Here is a 15,528-nt window from a genome sequence, read left to right as displayed (position 1 = left end):
AGAGTAAGGTTCAACAAACAAATTTAATCAATTTGTTTAATGAAAAAAAAGTAAGAGTCAAGGTGACACATTTTGTAACAGCAGTAAAAGATGGAAGAGCAAGAAAAAGAAGGTATGATGTCTTCAGACCCATCTTGGCAGCATTTATTTTTGGAGTTTGAGCTTTCTGGAAGCAAACTATAAATACACTGAAAAATAAAGGAATTACAGGAGAGAAAATCTCCATTTTAAAGCTCTGACACACTCTGTTGAGAGCCTTAGACCTTCTGAGTATTCTAAGAACTGGTGATGTGGCTGAAGGCTACTATATTCAGGATCAAAAAATCCAAACTTACTTTACTTACTCCCTAAGTAAAACAGTGGACCTCACTTTTTTTCCATTCATTGGCTTTCATTGACTTTACTGAATACACTCTTCAACTACTCAGTGCAAGAAGACATCTTTAGTCCATAATAAAAATTCTCCCTACTGCAATAGCATCAGACAGGAAGAGGGAACTTCTGTGAGAAGTACAGGAAATATGTACAAGAGGTCAACGAGCAGATTCACATTGTTTTAAATTAGGAGTAATTTCAGTTATATGACTTGTGGATTACTTTTCCGAATCAAATCGACACCATGTGTTTTTCAATGCCTGACATTAAGCACTTAACATGTTTCTTAATTTATTGCTTATGAGCTGAGTTAATAGAATGTAAAACCCAGCCTTTTAGGCAGATGATAAAACCCAATGTGTGTCCTCTGAAGAAAATAATGGATACAAGCCACGCTGAAGTACAGTAGAAGTACAATAACTCTTAATTGCAATCTAAGCGTGCACTGAGATAGACCAATGTGCAGAGATCTTTAATGCTGACAGATTCTTGGTACAGGAACCAGGAAGAGCACTTCCAGAGTTAAATACATATATTCTATTTCTGCATCTGGGATTAAACTCCTCTTGACAATTCCCTTTGGCTTACATTACTGAACTAGATAAGATAAAAGTCCAAGCAAACATTAGCAGTCTTTTTGAAAAAGAGATAGTATTATACTGTAATATAATGATTGCCGGCTAATAAAAATTTAAAGCATTAGCATAGCTGCAAACAGTATTACATGAAGTGATCCCAATACTGCAACTTACCTCTTCCCTATGGTTCTTTATTGGCATACAGAGAATACTCTGAGTCTTATACCCTGTGATCTGGTCAACTTCTGCGTTGAATCTCGGATCCTGATAGAAGAAGAAAATACAATTATTTGACTACTTGCCTAAAGACCAGTTCTTTCTCTTCTCTGGTTTAAAGGTTAAGCAAAGTACAATATTTGACTTAACTGTTACCCAGGATAACAGAAGTTCCACTACTAGCTAATAATTATATAAAGTTGTTACTATCAGTGTGTTAAAACAACAACAAAAAATCATTTATGTGGAACATGAATGCCTGTGGATAAATAAACTGCCAGAAAGAACAAAAAAAACCCCAAACCCTAGAAGAAGCCTTTCTTGAGCCTAGACCATCATTATAATAAATGTGCCTGGACTAACCATCCCTAGTACAGCTTTTATCAAGAAGAAATTGCAGAAATATACTGAAAGACATATGGCTACAGAGGAACAAAGTTTCATGAATGTGGTTAGTGATTTTGCTTTTACCAGAGATTGCTTGTTTCATTTTTTCAGCTGAATATTGTTATAAAACGATGGGGGTTTTTTAATATCTTACTAAAACAAAGCGCAATATTTTTAAAGGCTGCTGTTCTTTCCCTAGTAATTGATTTCAAGCTGAGCACCATGGACCCAATTCAAGAATGAACTTTTAAGCTATAAGGACAGGTCATGTCCTGCTGGAAACACATACTTAGCAAATGTTTAGAGAGGCAGCAAACAAGTGTTTGTTGAAAATGAAACCTTAGGAAATCATACCGCTCTTTTTTGCTTCTGAAAAAATCTACTCAGTAACGTTACCTAGTTCTGTAAACATGCTTCGATTAACCGAGAGATGATAAATCAGAAGCGGCAATTTTCAGTTCTGTATGCCTTTATTAATTAGTTAATTAATCAATTAAGTAATTCATTAAAATTTCCATCATCCCTAAATTCAAAGCACAGAATCAACATATCCAAAGAGTGTGGAATGAAGAGATGTTAAGCTGAGATGTAAAAGATGTCCTTTCCCAGTGCTGGATTGTCTTCCTTTTTTCATCTAGCCTTGTATTAAATAACTCCATTTGCAGAGTATCGTTTCACTTGGAAGACCTCTCTACAGTTCAAACCCTCACCCCGTTCTTGTTCATTCAGCTCTTACTCTTTATGCCTCAGCTATTATGAAATTCTCCAAAGTATTTTTAGTCATAGGACTCCAGTTCTGCAGACGATTACACTCACAATTTCATTCATTGTGGTGCAGAAGAACCTTATACAAGCAGAACTGTAAACATTTAAGTGTCCAAAGCGAGAAGTGCAAATACTGGTATGCACATAGCTGGTTAGGATGGGGCCGATATCTGACTGCTAATGGCAAACTTACAAAATGTAAGCATTCCTCCAGCATTAGTCATAGCTACATGTTTCTGTATGTGCATGTATCCATAATACATGTCTTATAACCAAAAACATGATGTCAGGTTTGCATCTTGGCTTGTTTAAGTCAATATAGCTCCAAATACGTATACTAAAATGGCAATATTACAACAGCTGATAATATGGCTTCTTCTTTTTTCAAGAATCGTTCAAGATAAATTTTCATGGTTTACCTCATACGCATTCTTGATGTTCAGAGGCTGGCCTATAGCTGCTACGTGACCCACAATGCCCTTGTTCCACTCCAGGCGAATGCAGTTGTTGGAAGCTTCTTCCAGGGTGGAGCCTTCTGCTACGTCAAACAGCCTGCTTACAAGAAACTTCTCATTAGAGCTATCCTCACAGACCAAGAACAGGGAATAGCGATCAGCTGCTATAAGCTCATGGATATGTAGGAAAATTTTATGGCAAAGCGCTGTGACATCTAAATGACTAGAAATATCTTTCACAAGTTCTAATAGTCTTGAGCACTGATCCCCTGCACTGGTCTCAATCCTTGGAGATTGCAGAGGCATCTGTTCCTTCTTTTCAGAGCCGGAGAGGAAGCTCACTGCTCCTACGGAGTCCTTGACAAAAATAGGCCTTAAGGGTCTGTCAAATTCAGAAGCAGAGATTTTCCTCGCTGGTGTCCCAGAGTTGGTGGTCTCAGAACAGGCAGGCTGGTGACAAGCACAGGATTCACTCTGGGACTTGGTTCCCTCCTTGCAGACTGGGATGGTATGAACTCTCTCAGCAAACCATGCATTAACCATTTCTCTGTAGAACAAAAATAAAAATACAGTGAATAATATAAGTTAAAAATCCCTAGAAACGAATACATATTTGAAGAGGACACTTCAAAAAGGATAACTTTAAACCTTTTCATACAGTGGATGTGAATGCACCTTTAGTGCTCCTCTGTATCAATACTCATCAATTTTACACAGCACTTAGCCTAGATTAAGCACTAATGTTTTATGCCCCGTAAAAAAGGAAGCTATTTCTGCCTAAAGGAAATACCTGAATAGGGCAGAGGAAGACTGCTTACGCTGTGGCTTTCAGAATGTAGAAAATCAGAAGTTTACACCGTAATTGTGTGCTTGAAAAGGTCTGGTCTTTCCCATTCCTAAGATTTGATTTTATGTGTAAGATATATATATATTCATATGAAGACAAAACTTTCTGGTTTAATTCTGCTTTTCTAGACCATTTCTAACTTCTAGAAAGATAATTTTAACTTTAATTCTCTCTGTCAAATCACCTGCAGCCTTTCCTGTTTTTATGTCCCCTATACACTATTTTTAAGTTAACTACCCTTGCTTTCTCAGAGTTAATGAAAAATGCTGTTTTGACTCAAAGCACAAAAGTTCTGCTTAAAAACTGTTGGAAAGAAACATGAATATTTCTGATTCAAACCCCTTCAAAATAATAAAAAGACAGAATGTTTTCATGCATCTCTCCTATTTCCTGACCTTGCAGATGAAACCCGTTGCCTAAACTCAACCCAACATGCTGAATACTCCCAAAATTATATTTTTGAAGAGTTTTTCATTAATTAAAAAATGTCACACATCTCTACTATTTAACTGTGTTACTCAAATTAACTTAGTACTAGAATGCCAGCCCTAAGAATGTCCTCACTAAATACAGGATATCCATAAGCACACATATCATCAATGACAGGAGTATACTTTTACTTATCACTACAGTATTTTCTTGTCCAAACTATGTTGTTGTTTGTTTGTTTGTTTGTTTTTTAAATACAGGGCTTTTTATTTCATATACTCAGTGTCACGGATTCCTCACAGCACATGATCTACTCTCAGAAGAAACGGTTTTTTTCTGAATTACATAATGTATGGGTCTATGAACAGCAAAAATCCTATTAAAAAGTCTGATCGTTTAGAAACCTTTCATGGTGGTCATGTTTTAAATTTGGGATATTTTTTATTTGCTCAGCAGACCACAGGAATTTCAAGAGTGAAGCTGAATGAAACCATGGAAATTAGTCAGGTTAGTCAGCTGCTGATCGGTTACATGCATCAGTATATGTGAAATATGAAAAGCACTGTACATAGCATTTTTTTCCTTACAGAACAGCTTCATCTGTGTCGTAGAATGCAATATTGCAAGTGTAATTAACCATTAATTCAAAGTAAAGTAATCGACTAAAATCTAAAGTCCACCAATATTACGTTTATTAGCAGGCAATCCACAACGGGAAACTTATTTGTCTTCTTTAAGGAAGGTTTGAAAGAGCTTTTCAGATTTTGCATTCACATACCATTTGGAGACCTCAACTGTAGGCAAACATGCTATGAAAAACTGAATTGATTTAGGATATAGTGTGAGTGTAAAGGGAGCACTGGAGCAAAAGAAAGTAATTATGATACAGTACCGATTCCGCTTCAGTACAAGCTACCTGGTCATTGTTTTCCACTCAAAAAACTATGTCTGACTGAGGTAAATATCACTCAGTGTAGCACCGTAAAACCAAATTCTTCTCTCATTCACACCAGTGCAATTCCAAATAAATGGATGGCAGACTATTCATTATTTTGGCTTCTGTCTGTGTACTGTGGTCCTGATGATGCAAAACCATACGTACATGGTTAATATCAGTTATAGCCCCAGTGATCTTCAAGGCTGAATGGCCAGTGTGGTCGCATAGGGCAGTTGTGAATCTTCTGACAATGACAGTCCAAAACCACTGAATGAAAAGTTGGAGACAATTAAGGCAGCGGGGGTTTTGCCTCAGTTCCACAGAGCTAGGATTTCATTCCATGTTTTTACATTTTTACATTTTCCATGAAGCTCCTGGAACAGTGCTTGCTGTAGCAGTAATATACCTCAATCAACGTCTATTGTAAATCTAAAACTAGTCCAATTACTGGAAACATGGTGCAAGAGAACACAATGAAATTGCATTGTCAATCTGAAAGAGTTTTGGTTCATTGCTTGGGTGCTCATTTTAAAGGAAGCAAGCTCTGCTTTTCAAGGATATTAATAAAAACTACCGGTGATCCTTCTTTATTACAGCTCTGATACGTTTTTTTTTTTTGTGTGGAGTTACCTCATCCAAATGTTTCTTGCAGTGAAGAAGCATAAAGAACAATTAATATATTATTAGAACTTTGACTTCAACAAGATTACTTTATAGTACTTAAACAGGATAAATAGTAAACATGGGAGCCATGACCATGTATTACTGAAATGCATAATATAATTTGCATAGGGCAATATCACGTTTGCAAAAGCTGTTTCAATGAGAGCCAATATAAGAAGCTAGTATTTGATAACATTTGGAATTTTAATTAATTAAACTGAATGAGAAAACAGAATAAAAATTTGTGATGAAAATGACCAAAAGTATCCTGAAGTAAAATAAAAAGCTTAAAATGCAAAAATTTGTAAGTAAACACAGTGCTGATAACTCTTGTCATCATATATGTTACATGTGGGTTCTTTTTGTTTTACTCTAATCTCCTCAAGAAAAGAAATTACCTGGAAATTTTAGCTTTTTCTAAACAACATTCAGCTTCTAGCACTAAGGCTGCAGAAAAGAACCTGACAATGCAAGCTGGGTGCATTTAAAGCCTCAGACACAAGAAAGTAGATACAGAATAATCAATAGTTTTAAAAGAAGGCTTGTGACTTGACCCAGTTTCATGATTGTGTGTGCTGACTTGATTTTTGAACATCAAGGACTGGCATTAATGTACAATAAGATTTAAAAGTAACTGTAATAACCTGGTGTCAGATGGAGAGTGTTCTTAAACTAGCAAGTGATTAGGCATAGGAAGCCATGTACTTTTTCTAGGCATGTTTGAAAATGCACAGGCATGAAGCTGTGCTATTGCTGAGTGACAGCAATTTGTAGAGCAATCTGATTCACTGCTTATTTACACAGGAGGAAAGGAGAATATAAAATGCTATCATTTCACCTAGCTCTGCTTTACACTGAATTTACATACGTGGATGTGTGGATACAAGATAGAACGCAGAGAAAGAATAGGGTCCCCTTTGTGGACAAAGCAAAAGCTAAAGCAGAAATTTGGTTTACCAGTTGAAACCTGCCATTTTATTTATTCTGGAGTGTGATGTAATGGTGTCCTCTTGGGCCTTAATGGTACAGTAGGAGTCATCAGTAAGAACAATGTATTCTGAATTCTAATACCAGTTCTCAAACTGTGGCCATGAGGTAATTTAGTTTTTACCTTCTTGCCTTTTTACTACTCATTTCTCTATCTTAGGCAGATTATTGAGGGATGTTGAACATAGCTGTAAAATCTTTTGCATGAAAGTAATTACATTTCTTTAACAAGAACTGACTACTTGTTAGGTACCTGCACTATTTATGAAGCACTTTTGATATTGAACAGAACTATATGTGGAGCTGCATAATTATGAGTAACGTATTCCCATCCCCTTTAGCGTCTCTTAGATGATGCTGCAATAACTTGCCAGCATAGTGTGCAAATCTCACGAAGCTCTGTAGGTTAATAACAACAACAAATCCCTAACTATAAAGCATGGTTTTCAACTTCAAACCATTTAGGCATTTTTATGTGGGCGACAGGAAAGCCGTTCAAATTCAGCTGGAATAAGAACAGTGTTCACTGACCTTTACTGAATGCCTCTTCTAACAAAGAAACTATTTAGCTCCTTTTACTCACACAGTTACACACATGGGTGGAAGAACTAGCATTTCACATTAACCAACGCATTCTAACTCTATTTAAAATCTAAAAGCAAGTCCTGACGTGCATTTGCTTGTTGACACTCAATCCTCTTTAACAATGCATTACAAGAAGAGAGAAGAGTTTTATTGCTAACACGACTACTTTCTCAGCACAGAATTAGCTCAACAGATAGCAGATACCAGACACATACTGAACCACAAGTGAGGTTACTGGAAATTAGTGCTATGTATGATGAAGATGTCATTTTGAAAGGACTACAGGAAGAAACAAACACTTGTGACTACTCTGTTCATATAAATATTCTTCAGTAAGCACTGGCATTGTCAAGTGCAGATTGTAAGGACAAGACCCTTGCTGTAGAATTAAGTTGCAGGAGTGTTGAAGAGGAGCAGATGCTGATCTGTAGTAATCTACGCAGACAGTTAAAACCAATGCAATGTGTCCACCCCAGCATAGCAGTCACTGATGTTGAGGAGTTACAGGGACCAGCATCTGTTCCTCGTGAGCTGCGTGCATCCTTTACTGCAACATCATCCTTTACTGCAGTATGAGCCTCCACTCCAGCAAGCTGTATTTTTTCTCACAGTTCATAAACAGGAATAGTTGGATATGAAGTAACCATTTTTTAGTCACTTCTATCAGCCAAATCTGGTCTTTCCTCTATAAAACACAACTTCAAAGGAGCATGACAATAGTGACTGCTGAATTTGGCTGGTGACCTCATCAGCAACTGACAAAACTGGAGAGGAATTTTGAAGAGATAGGGATGAGAAGGGGATGAAAATTCAATGGCAGGTAAAACATTTGAAGAAAAAAAGGTTTATGTGATCCTGCCCTCTATAATCACTCGTATACAAGTACACACTATCTGCATTACAGGAGAACTCAGAAACTTCATAGGAATTAAGAGTCTTTGGCCCTGATTTGTTAAACACTGTACAGAAAGTAGGCCTCTACCTAAAGCAAGTTTTCAATATGAATAGGCAACGAAAATGGAGAACCGCTGGGTGAGAAAACACAGGCCCAAGGAAGCAATATGGCTTGAGCCGGGTCATGCAGAAGGGCACAAGCAGACCTGTAGACAACCTCAGGTCTAAGACCTGAAGAGAAACCTGCTTTATTTCCTGTGCCATATGTATCAAGCCATGCTGACCTGACCCTAATTACTATTCTAGTCATACACTGGGAATATTAAATAATTTATTGTACCCATCTTTAATTCATCGTGACTATCTTTAAAATACACAGCACACTTCTCAAAAAAAACCCACCAAAACCACAACCAGTAAAGATGTTTAAAGAGTAACAGTCAGACTATAATTGCCTTGCTCACACATGTAACCATGCTACATATATAAGACCATATCTATGTGACCATTCAGCAAGTATTTGGTAACTTTGGACAAAATATGGAAAAACAGAGCACAAAAGTGATACTGAGATGTAACAATTATAGTATACTGCATCTTATATCGTCCAAAGAATGCATAATAATTACTGTACCATAAAAGTACTGAGTGATGAGCAGCTTTCAGTGAAACCACAAATAATTCCCTATTTTCTCTGTTGCTCATGAGTCTTTCATGTATACACTATGTAATGTTTCGATAGTTGTGGAGACTGTTTTGCTAATTTTTCATTCAAACCAGCAGTTACTGATAACACACTTCAGGAGAGGGATTCAATCCAAACTTGCCTACTAGAAAACACCAGCTTTCAACTATCTGAATTCCTGTGCACTAATCCTGCTAGTGTTTCAAGCCAAGCTTCGTAACTATTTTCTCAATTGCTTTCCTGAAAATAACCACTAGATGTCTTCAAATTTCTTTCCACATCTTGACATAATTTAGACATAGAAATCATTTAAAGGATTAGCAACAACTCGAAAACTATTCAGTTTGAACAAATGAGTTTGAAAGTCATAGTCACTTAGATATTATACTTGCCTTCCTATTTTCTTTCCAGTACTTCCTATTTCACAATCACGTTCTGAGGTTTTGTCTCCTTTCTGACCATGGAAAGATTTCAATACACTGTATAAGGCCTCATTAGATAGAAACAGTAAACTGACTGTAAAAGAAGTGTTTTCAACCTAACTAAAAAAAGTAGATTGACAAAGACAATAGTTGTTTTTCCTTAAACCCTTTCCAATTATAGTTACTAGAGATGCTATTTCTAACAGTGCTAAGCAAACAGTTTTTGAAGACAAAGTATGACTTAAAGTCAGTGCCAGTTTTTTGGCACAACTCATATAAGCATACGTTTAACTTTAAACATGTTAAATGGCCTGACTGACTTCTGTTTGAAGAGAGATCTGAATTAAGAACTCTAATTCTTGATTCAAACTGTGCTCACAAAAGGGTGAAATAACAACTTTTTAGAAAAATGGAATAATGTAAATCTTGTCTGAATGCTCATATTATTTTTTAAAAGAGGAGGCAGAGGTTGCTTTATTATTTGAAGCAAAAGTACTTGAAATGGGGGACTAACACTAACAGGCTATTCTTGGCTATTTTCAAGTTTTGTGACAACCAAACTACAAGCTTAACTTCCCGCAAGAAAGCTTTCCTCCATAGAAGGAGTGTTCTATTCACAGTGTAAAGACAGAATAAATCCTCAAAGATTGAAGGTCAAATTCTAAAACATAATCTTTATTTCTCCTCCAAATATTTACTTCTTGTTCCAAGCTCAAAAAAATTAAAACCAACATGTACCTAAAGATTTGGTTGTGGAAAGCAATAGGACAATGCCAGTGACTTTGGTGAAAGACGGATTAAAAATTAAGTTCACACCTGCCTAGAAACCTCACCTCCCTAAGACTTATTAGGCATCACTTCAGTTCCACTTAAATTCCTAAAATAGGGGTTAAGTAGGACTTAAGTGGTGCAGAGGCTTTGGGATGGCTCTCTGTGCTGGGGCGAGTTCACCATAATGCACAAATAAATGGGAAAATATATATCTTTTACTAAGCAAATATATTTTGTGGCTGTATTTTCAGTGCCAGACCTAACGTGAAATTACAACCATTGCGTTATTCACAAGGGCCATTTGAGTAGGGCTTCTTTTCTGGCGCTTCTTAAATAGCTCCTTTTGTGTTTAATGCCTTTTTGTTTTCTTTTCTTCAAGTAAATCATATAAATGAGAAAGCACTCCATGTCAAATTACGTATGTTTCTATGCCAGTAAGGAAGAGAAAGACTTGTATTCTGTGGTTTTACTAATTATATTTATTCATGGCAAAAGCAAAATGCTTCCTCTTCAACAGTGAAAATCAAAATAGGTGGTAGCATATTAGTTCAAGTCAAGAATGTATTGTCTAAAATGGCTCTGTTTGTAATTCTTGATTTGAGTCATATATTCCCACACAATTCAGCTTTAATCTAGCATTCAAATAAGCATGAGCATTGGCTATGATGGACTCCATTTGATCTGAAAACATCATAGGTGATGTATCATTAATTTCATCCTTGTGCAGAAAGCTAGCACAATGTCTGCACACTACGGAAGTCTCACTTCAGCTTCAAAATTGGATGGATTGGAATTTTTATTTTATGTATGTAGTCTTTGTCCTAATCCTGTTCAAATACATGAACTCCCTCCTCACGTGATGATTCTTCAGCAGATGCCCAACACAAACTTCCATGAACTTCTACAATTTAGAAATAAAAGAAAGGTATCTAACTTTCTTGTCTCCCGCGGAGGCAATGTACGCCTCAGCTCCACTTTTCTTACCAGTTGCCAGAAATTTTACCCTGTTCTCTAAAGTCTTCCTAGAGCAAAAAAAAAAAGGAAATGAGATTTCAAATGCCTATTGGCATTATCAAAAGTACTGTAAGATGATAATAAAGTTACCCTGAAACAAAAGAAGGCAAAAAGAGATGTTGACTGTTTATATAGTTCACTCCATCTTATTTTCTACCTGTCGTCTAAGGTTTACCAGTTGTATTTTAATTGATGTACTGAGCACGCTCATTTGTTTCTTGATTACCTAGGGCAAAGGGTACGTAGTAAAGGCACATAGAGATGCTCACTACTATCTGCTGCCTAGTTTACCTTCACACCAGAGATTCTGTGTAGGAGTTCAGGTTATAGCTTTTTGGGAATTAAAGATGCAAGTGATTTCTTATAAATGACAGTTTCTTCAGTCTACAGTAATTGCTGTTGTAGACATTGTTTCCAAAATACTCTGGCACACCCCTAGCTTTATTTCCAAGAACAAATGCCAAAAATACTTAATCACATTTACAACTTCATGAATGTGGGTAACATTCCTTACCTTCCTGAGTGCTTTTTGAATCAGGAGTTTAAAATATTTTGGGGTGATCTTAATACTTTGCAGTTATCAAGAAAGGCATAAGGATAGACATACATTATTTGTAAGTGGGACAGCTACGGAGATCATTAGACCAACAAGAAAACTTTCCAAGATTTCACAGAAATCCATTTTTTTTTTTTTTTTTCTGTACTTCATTCTCAGAAAAGCTCTGTAAACACCTAATAAAACCAAGTAACTGGGAGAAAATATTCTGATCCCTGCATTAACACCACTACTTCCTGTGGTTTTCAAGCCATGGTCCGAAGAGTCAGTGGGGCTGGAGTCCTCTTGTAAATGCTTTACGTAGGATAACTTAAAAAAGCAAGTCCCCACACTCAGCATATTTGAACAATCTGCACAGGATTCTTTGCCTCCACTGGAAAACTGTTAGGGGTCGTTCCATCACAGAAGTTTAAAACCCACTGCCTACTGACTGAGGTCATGATAGGCTCCTATTGTATATTTTTAGGATTATTATTTTTTTGTATGTCAGTAATCTCTTTTTAAGAAAAAACACAGGCCAAAGCACATTTCAATGCAGAAAATCTTCAATAGCTCTATCTTTCAAAATCTGAATTTTCATATACTTGCTCCAAAAAATAATTTCCTTTCAATTAGAAAAAATTAAGCACACATAAATTACCAAAGAAAACAATGACATAAAGCATATGACATAGAATATTTATGAGATTAAACATCAAGTAGCCATCTCAAAATGAAAGACATTTTTAAAAGCCCTCTGGACACAGAGATTAGCAGGCAAACGTCCTAAGTAATTTTGTACTGCAGGCAGCACATTACAAACTGATTGTCCACCACCCATCAAGAAGAAAAAAACCCAAACAACTGTCCTTGAGTTTTCTCAAAGTAATAAATGTAACTGATATATTCAAGTTCTGCAATCTCTGAGTTCCACTAAAGTACAGTTTCCCAGTAAGCGCCACTTCTGGAATCCTCAGTGAAGTGCTATAAAGTACCATGCTGTTAAGGAAATTTATTTTTCCAAATACAACCCCACCTTAATCCATTTGTAAATATTTCCCAACCCTGCTAATAAGCCAAGATGTATTTATAACAAAATAATCTTATTTCCAGTGAAAGGCATACCAGACTTGGGTTAATAATTTGTATCTATCATGCCATGCATTTAAAAAACTGCCTGGAACAATGTAGTTGCCTCTAACAGAGCGGAGAATTTTCACTTTGGCTGTTTTGGCAGTCTGCTGCTTCTGATCGCAAAGAGCACTAAAAGAGAATCACTCCTCTATTTTTAAGAGTGGGGATAAACAGGAAGTTAGAAATACAGAAGTATTCCATAGGAGGTTAAAATAAGTAGGATATTTGAAATGACAGTGCATGAATTTTTTCTTTTAAAGGAACATAAAAAGATAAAACTTCAGGAACACAAAAAGGGTAACAAATTCAGCCGTAAATGGAGTACAATTTTGTGACAAAAAAGGCTGCAGATTATGCCTTTGTAACAGCTAACAATTATATTTGTAGCAGCAGCTACAAAGAGCCTTTAACAGTATGGGTAAACATGAGACACAATTTAAAAGAAGAATCATTTTACTTCAAAACATTTCTGCCTTCTGGGAAGCCAGAACATGATAGACTAAAACTTTGAAAGGGGAAAAATAACAAGAGGAGCTGAAAAAAAAGGAGTAAAATAAATAGCTTAAATTTAGTAGGAGCTAGGCATTTAGAAACTCTTGAACCTGTAAGCGTGCAGTAACAAACTCTCCAGCCAGAAGGTTTGTCAACCAGCACACTGTATCACTAAGTGAACCAAATTCATCTCGTCCCTGAGCGTGCTGGTGACACATTTCCCCTTTGTTGTTCTGCACTTTGATCACACTGTAGCAACACTTCATGGATAATAGCTATTTATATTATCTCTGTAGACCACTTGTCTCCCTGGTACAAAATAAAGTAATAAATAACTGATTCTGCAGCTTCCTACTCATGGGATCACAGTTTATTCACATACTCGAAGGAGGGAGCAATTTTTCACCTGGAGTACACGCTTGTAAGACTGCAAACTTGCACTGTACAGGTGGAAGTCAATCCACATAGCTTTATTGCAGCCTCTGGCAGTCCACCTTCCATCACAGACTTGAGGAAGGCAGTAAAGTGGCCTGCCTGTAGACGCTATGAGCCTCGAGGCACTGCAGGATCAAAATACAAGGTGTAAGCCATTTGTATACACTTATCTTCTACAACACATTTTAGGGGAGAGGGCGAAAGCAGGTGCAAATTTGTCAAGTAGTTGACCTGCAGCCTTTGTTCTCAAGAATCCAGAATATGGATTGGGCAGCCTAGCAAATCTAACAGTTATCATGTTATGAACAATAGCTAATACAAAGTAATTGTGAATAAAAAGCAACATTTTCTTTTGAAGTGCCACCTTGCCAGAAAATGTAACTTTTAACTAAACCATGAAAACAGGTACTAGTATCAAACTGCCCTATGCAAAATGGAACAAGAGGTAACTATTCAATGACTACATGAGATGACGTGACTCCCATACTTTAAAAAAAAGACCAAGAAAACAAATCTGCAGGCATAAAATCACCCAAAGCATTTATCTTATAAGTATTATTTAGACACCTAATTAAAACATTTTTTGTGGGAATTACCAAAAATTCTACTGTATAAAATACTATGGGAATTAATTAATTGCAAAGAAAAAGAATTATTTAATACCTATCATAAAATTGCTAAATTAGGTTCTGATGTAGAGCTTATTACTATCAGTGGAAAGGGCTTGTATTACTCTGTAACAAATGGTTGAGCTTGTAACCTTTTCCTATTCCTGTGTATAAATATTTGGGAAACAGATATCTTTATCCATTAGCAATTGTGCCTTGCAATGTGAAGTAGAATATGCCTCTGTGCTCCGCAAGATACCAAATTAACTAACTTCTTGGTCTACCACTTTTAGGAGCTGTGAAGGTTTTGGCATATTATGAAGCAACACAAAAAATGGGAAGCTGTAAATTAAGATTAGAAAACAGTTGAAACTAGTTCAAGGAACACTGCTTTACTTGACAGAGTAAATATAATGCTAAGTAACAAAACATTAACACCATAGTCTTTGTTTAAGGCACTGCTGTTGTACAAAGCTTCAACTAAAACAAAGCATGGCATTAGATTTTAGGGGTTTTCTATTTTCAAGCTCTAAGTAACACTGCAATGTAGAACATTAAACCTTTTTACAAACTATGTCAGGTCTTTCAAACCGCTCAGCTTTACAGGGTATCATTTTAGTGAATAAAATTTGAACCAACATAGTCAAGTAACTTGTCATTTGTCTTTTCAAATATGAAGTTACATATAAAAGAGGTATTCCTTATTATATAGATACAGTTTTCTATTTATACATTAAAGACCAAAAAAAAGTCATTCCATGCAAGACAGCAGAGAAGAGAGTTTTGAGACAAATGCAATGTTTCCATCACTTCAGAAACATCACAGAATTGTTGCCAAGCAAGAACTCAAAGTCAACAGTTTTTCTGCAAAACTCTCTCTAAATCTCTAAATGCAGAGGCATTGCCGTCATGGAGACATGACTGAATTGTATTTTGTGAACTACTGCCTCTTTCAGACCCACACAAACACAAAACTGTGTCTCAGTATTAAAAAAAAAAAAAAAAAAAAAAAAAAAGACTAACCAAACCTCCCCATGGGGAAAACAAATCTGACACAGCGGTTACTATTAATTAGCATTCCTATTTGTTCAATACGACTTCCAGTTTCCAAAGGAAGTGTCACAGGCTGAACTAATAAAATGCTACATCTTAAAGCCTCTAACACCCTATTTCCTGGTCAAACAAGCTACTCTTCAGCTACACACCATGCACTAGTGTTCTGGAGAATATCACGGTTAACTACTTCCATCTATGCATCCTACATCTATGCACAGCGGTTTTTTTTTAAACAATCAACATTTAAAAGACATTTTT

The 15,528-nt window shown here is 36.2% G+C and overlaps 1 protein-coding gene across 2 annotated transcripts in view; it reads right to left on the bottom strand.

Annotated features, from left to right (window-relative positions):
* Positions 1–15,528, bottom strand: part of PDE5A (phosphodiesterase 5A) — a 57,983-nt gene that overhangs the window by 40,833 nt on the left and 1,622 nt on the right. Inside the window, exons 1-3 of one of the 2 annotated variants that reach the window (XM_009960525.2) lie at positions 12,369–12,516; positions 2,741–3,323; positions 1,128–1,217 (exon numbers count right to left, since the gene is read on the bottom strand). In XM_009960525.2, the coding sequence (XP_009958827.1) occupies positions 1,128–1,217; positions 2,741–3,319 (669 nt within the window). In that variant the 5' untranslated portion in view covers positions 3,320–3,323; positions 12,369–12,516. Of the gene's footprint in view, positions 1–1,127; positions 1,218–2,740; positions 3,324–12,368; positions 12,517–15,528 lie in introns of those variants that run through there. The other variant, XM_086464330.1, reaches the window with a different exon arrangement.

Source organism: Leptosomus discolor, chromosome 4 (assembly GCF_034619465.1).
Source record: "Leptosomus discolor isolate bLepDis1 chromosome 4, bLepDis1.hap2, whole genome shotgun sequence".
Classification (NCBI taxonomy): Eukaryota; Metazoa; Chordata; class Aves; order Leptosomiformes; family Leptosomidae; genus Leptosomus; species Leptosomus discolor.
This window is presented reverse-complemented; position numbering and strand designations above follow the sequence as displayed.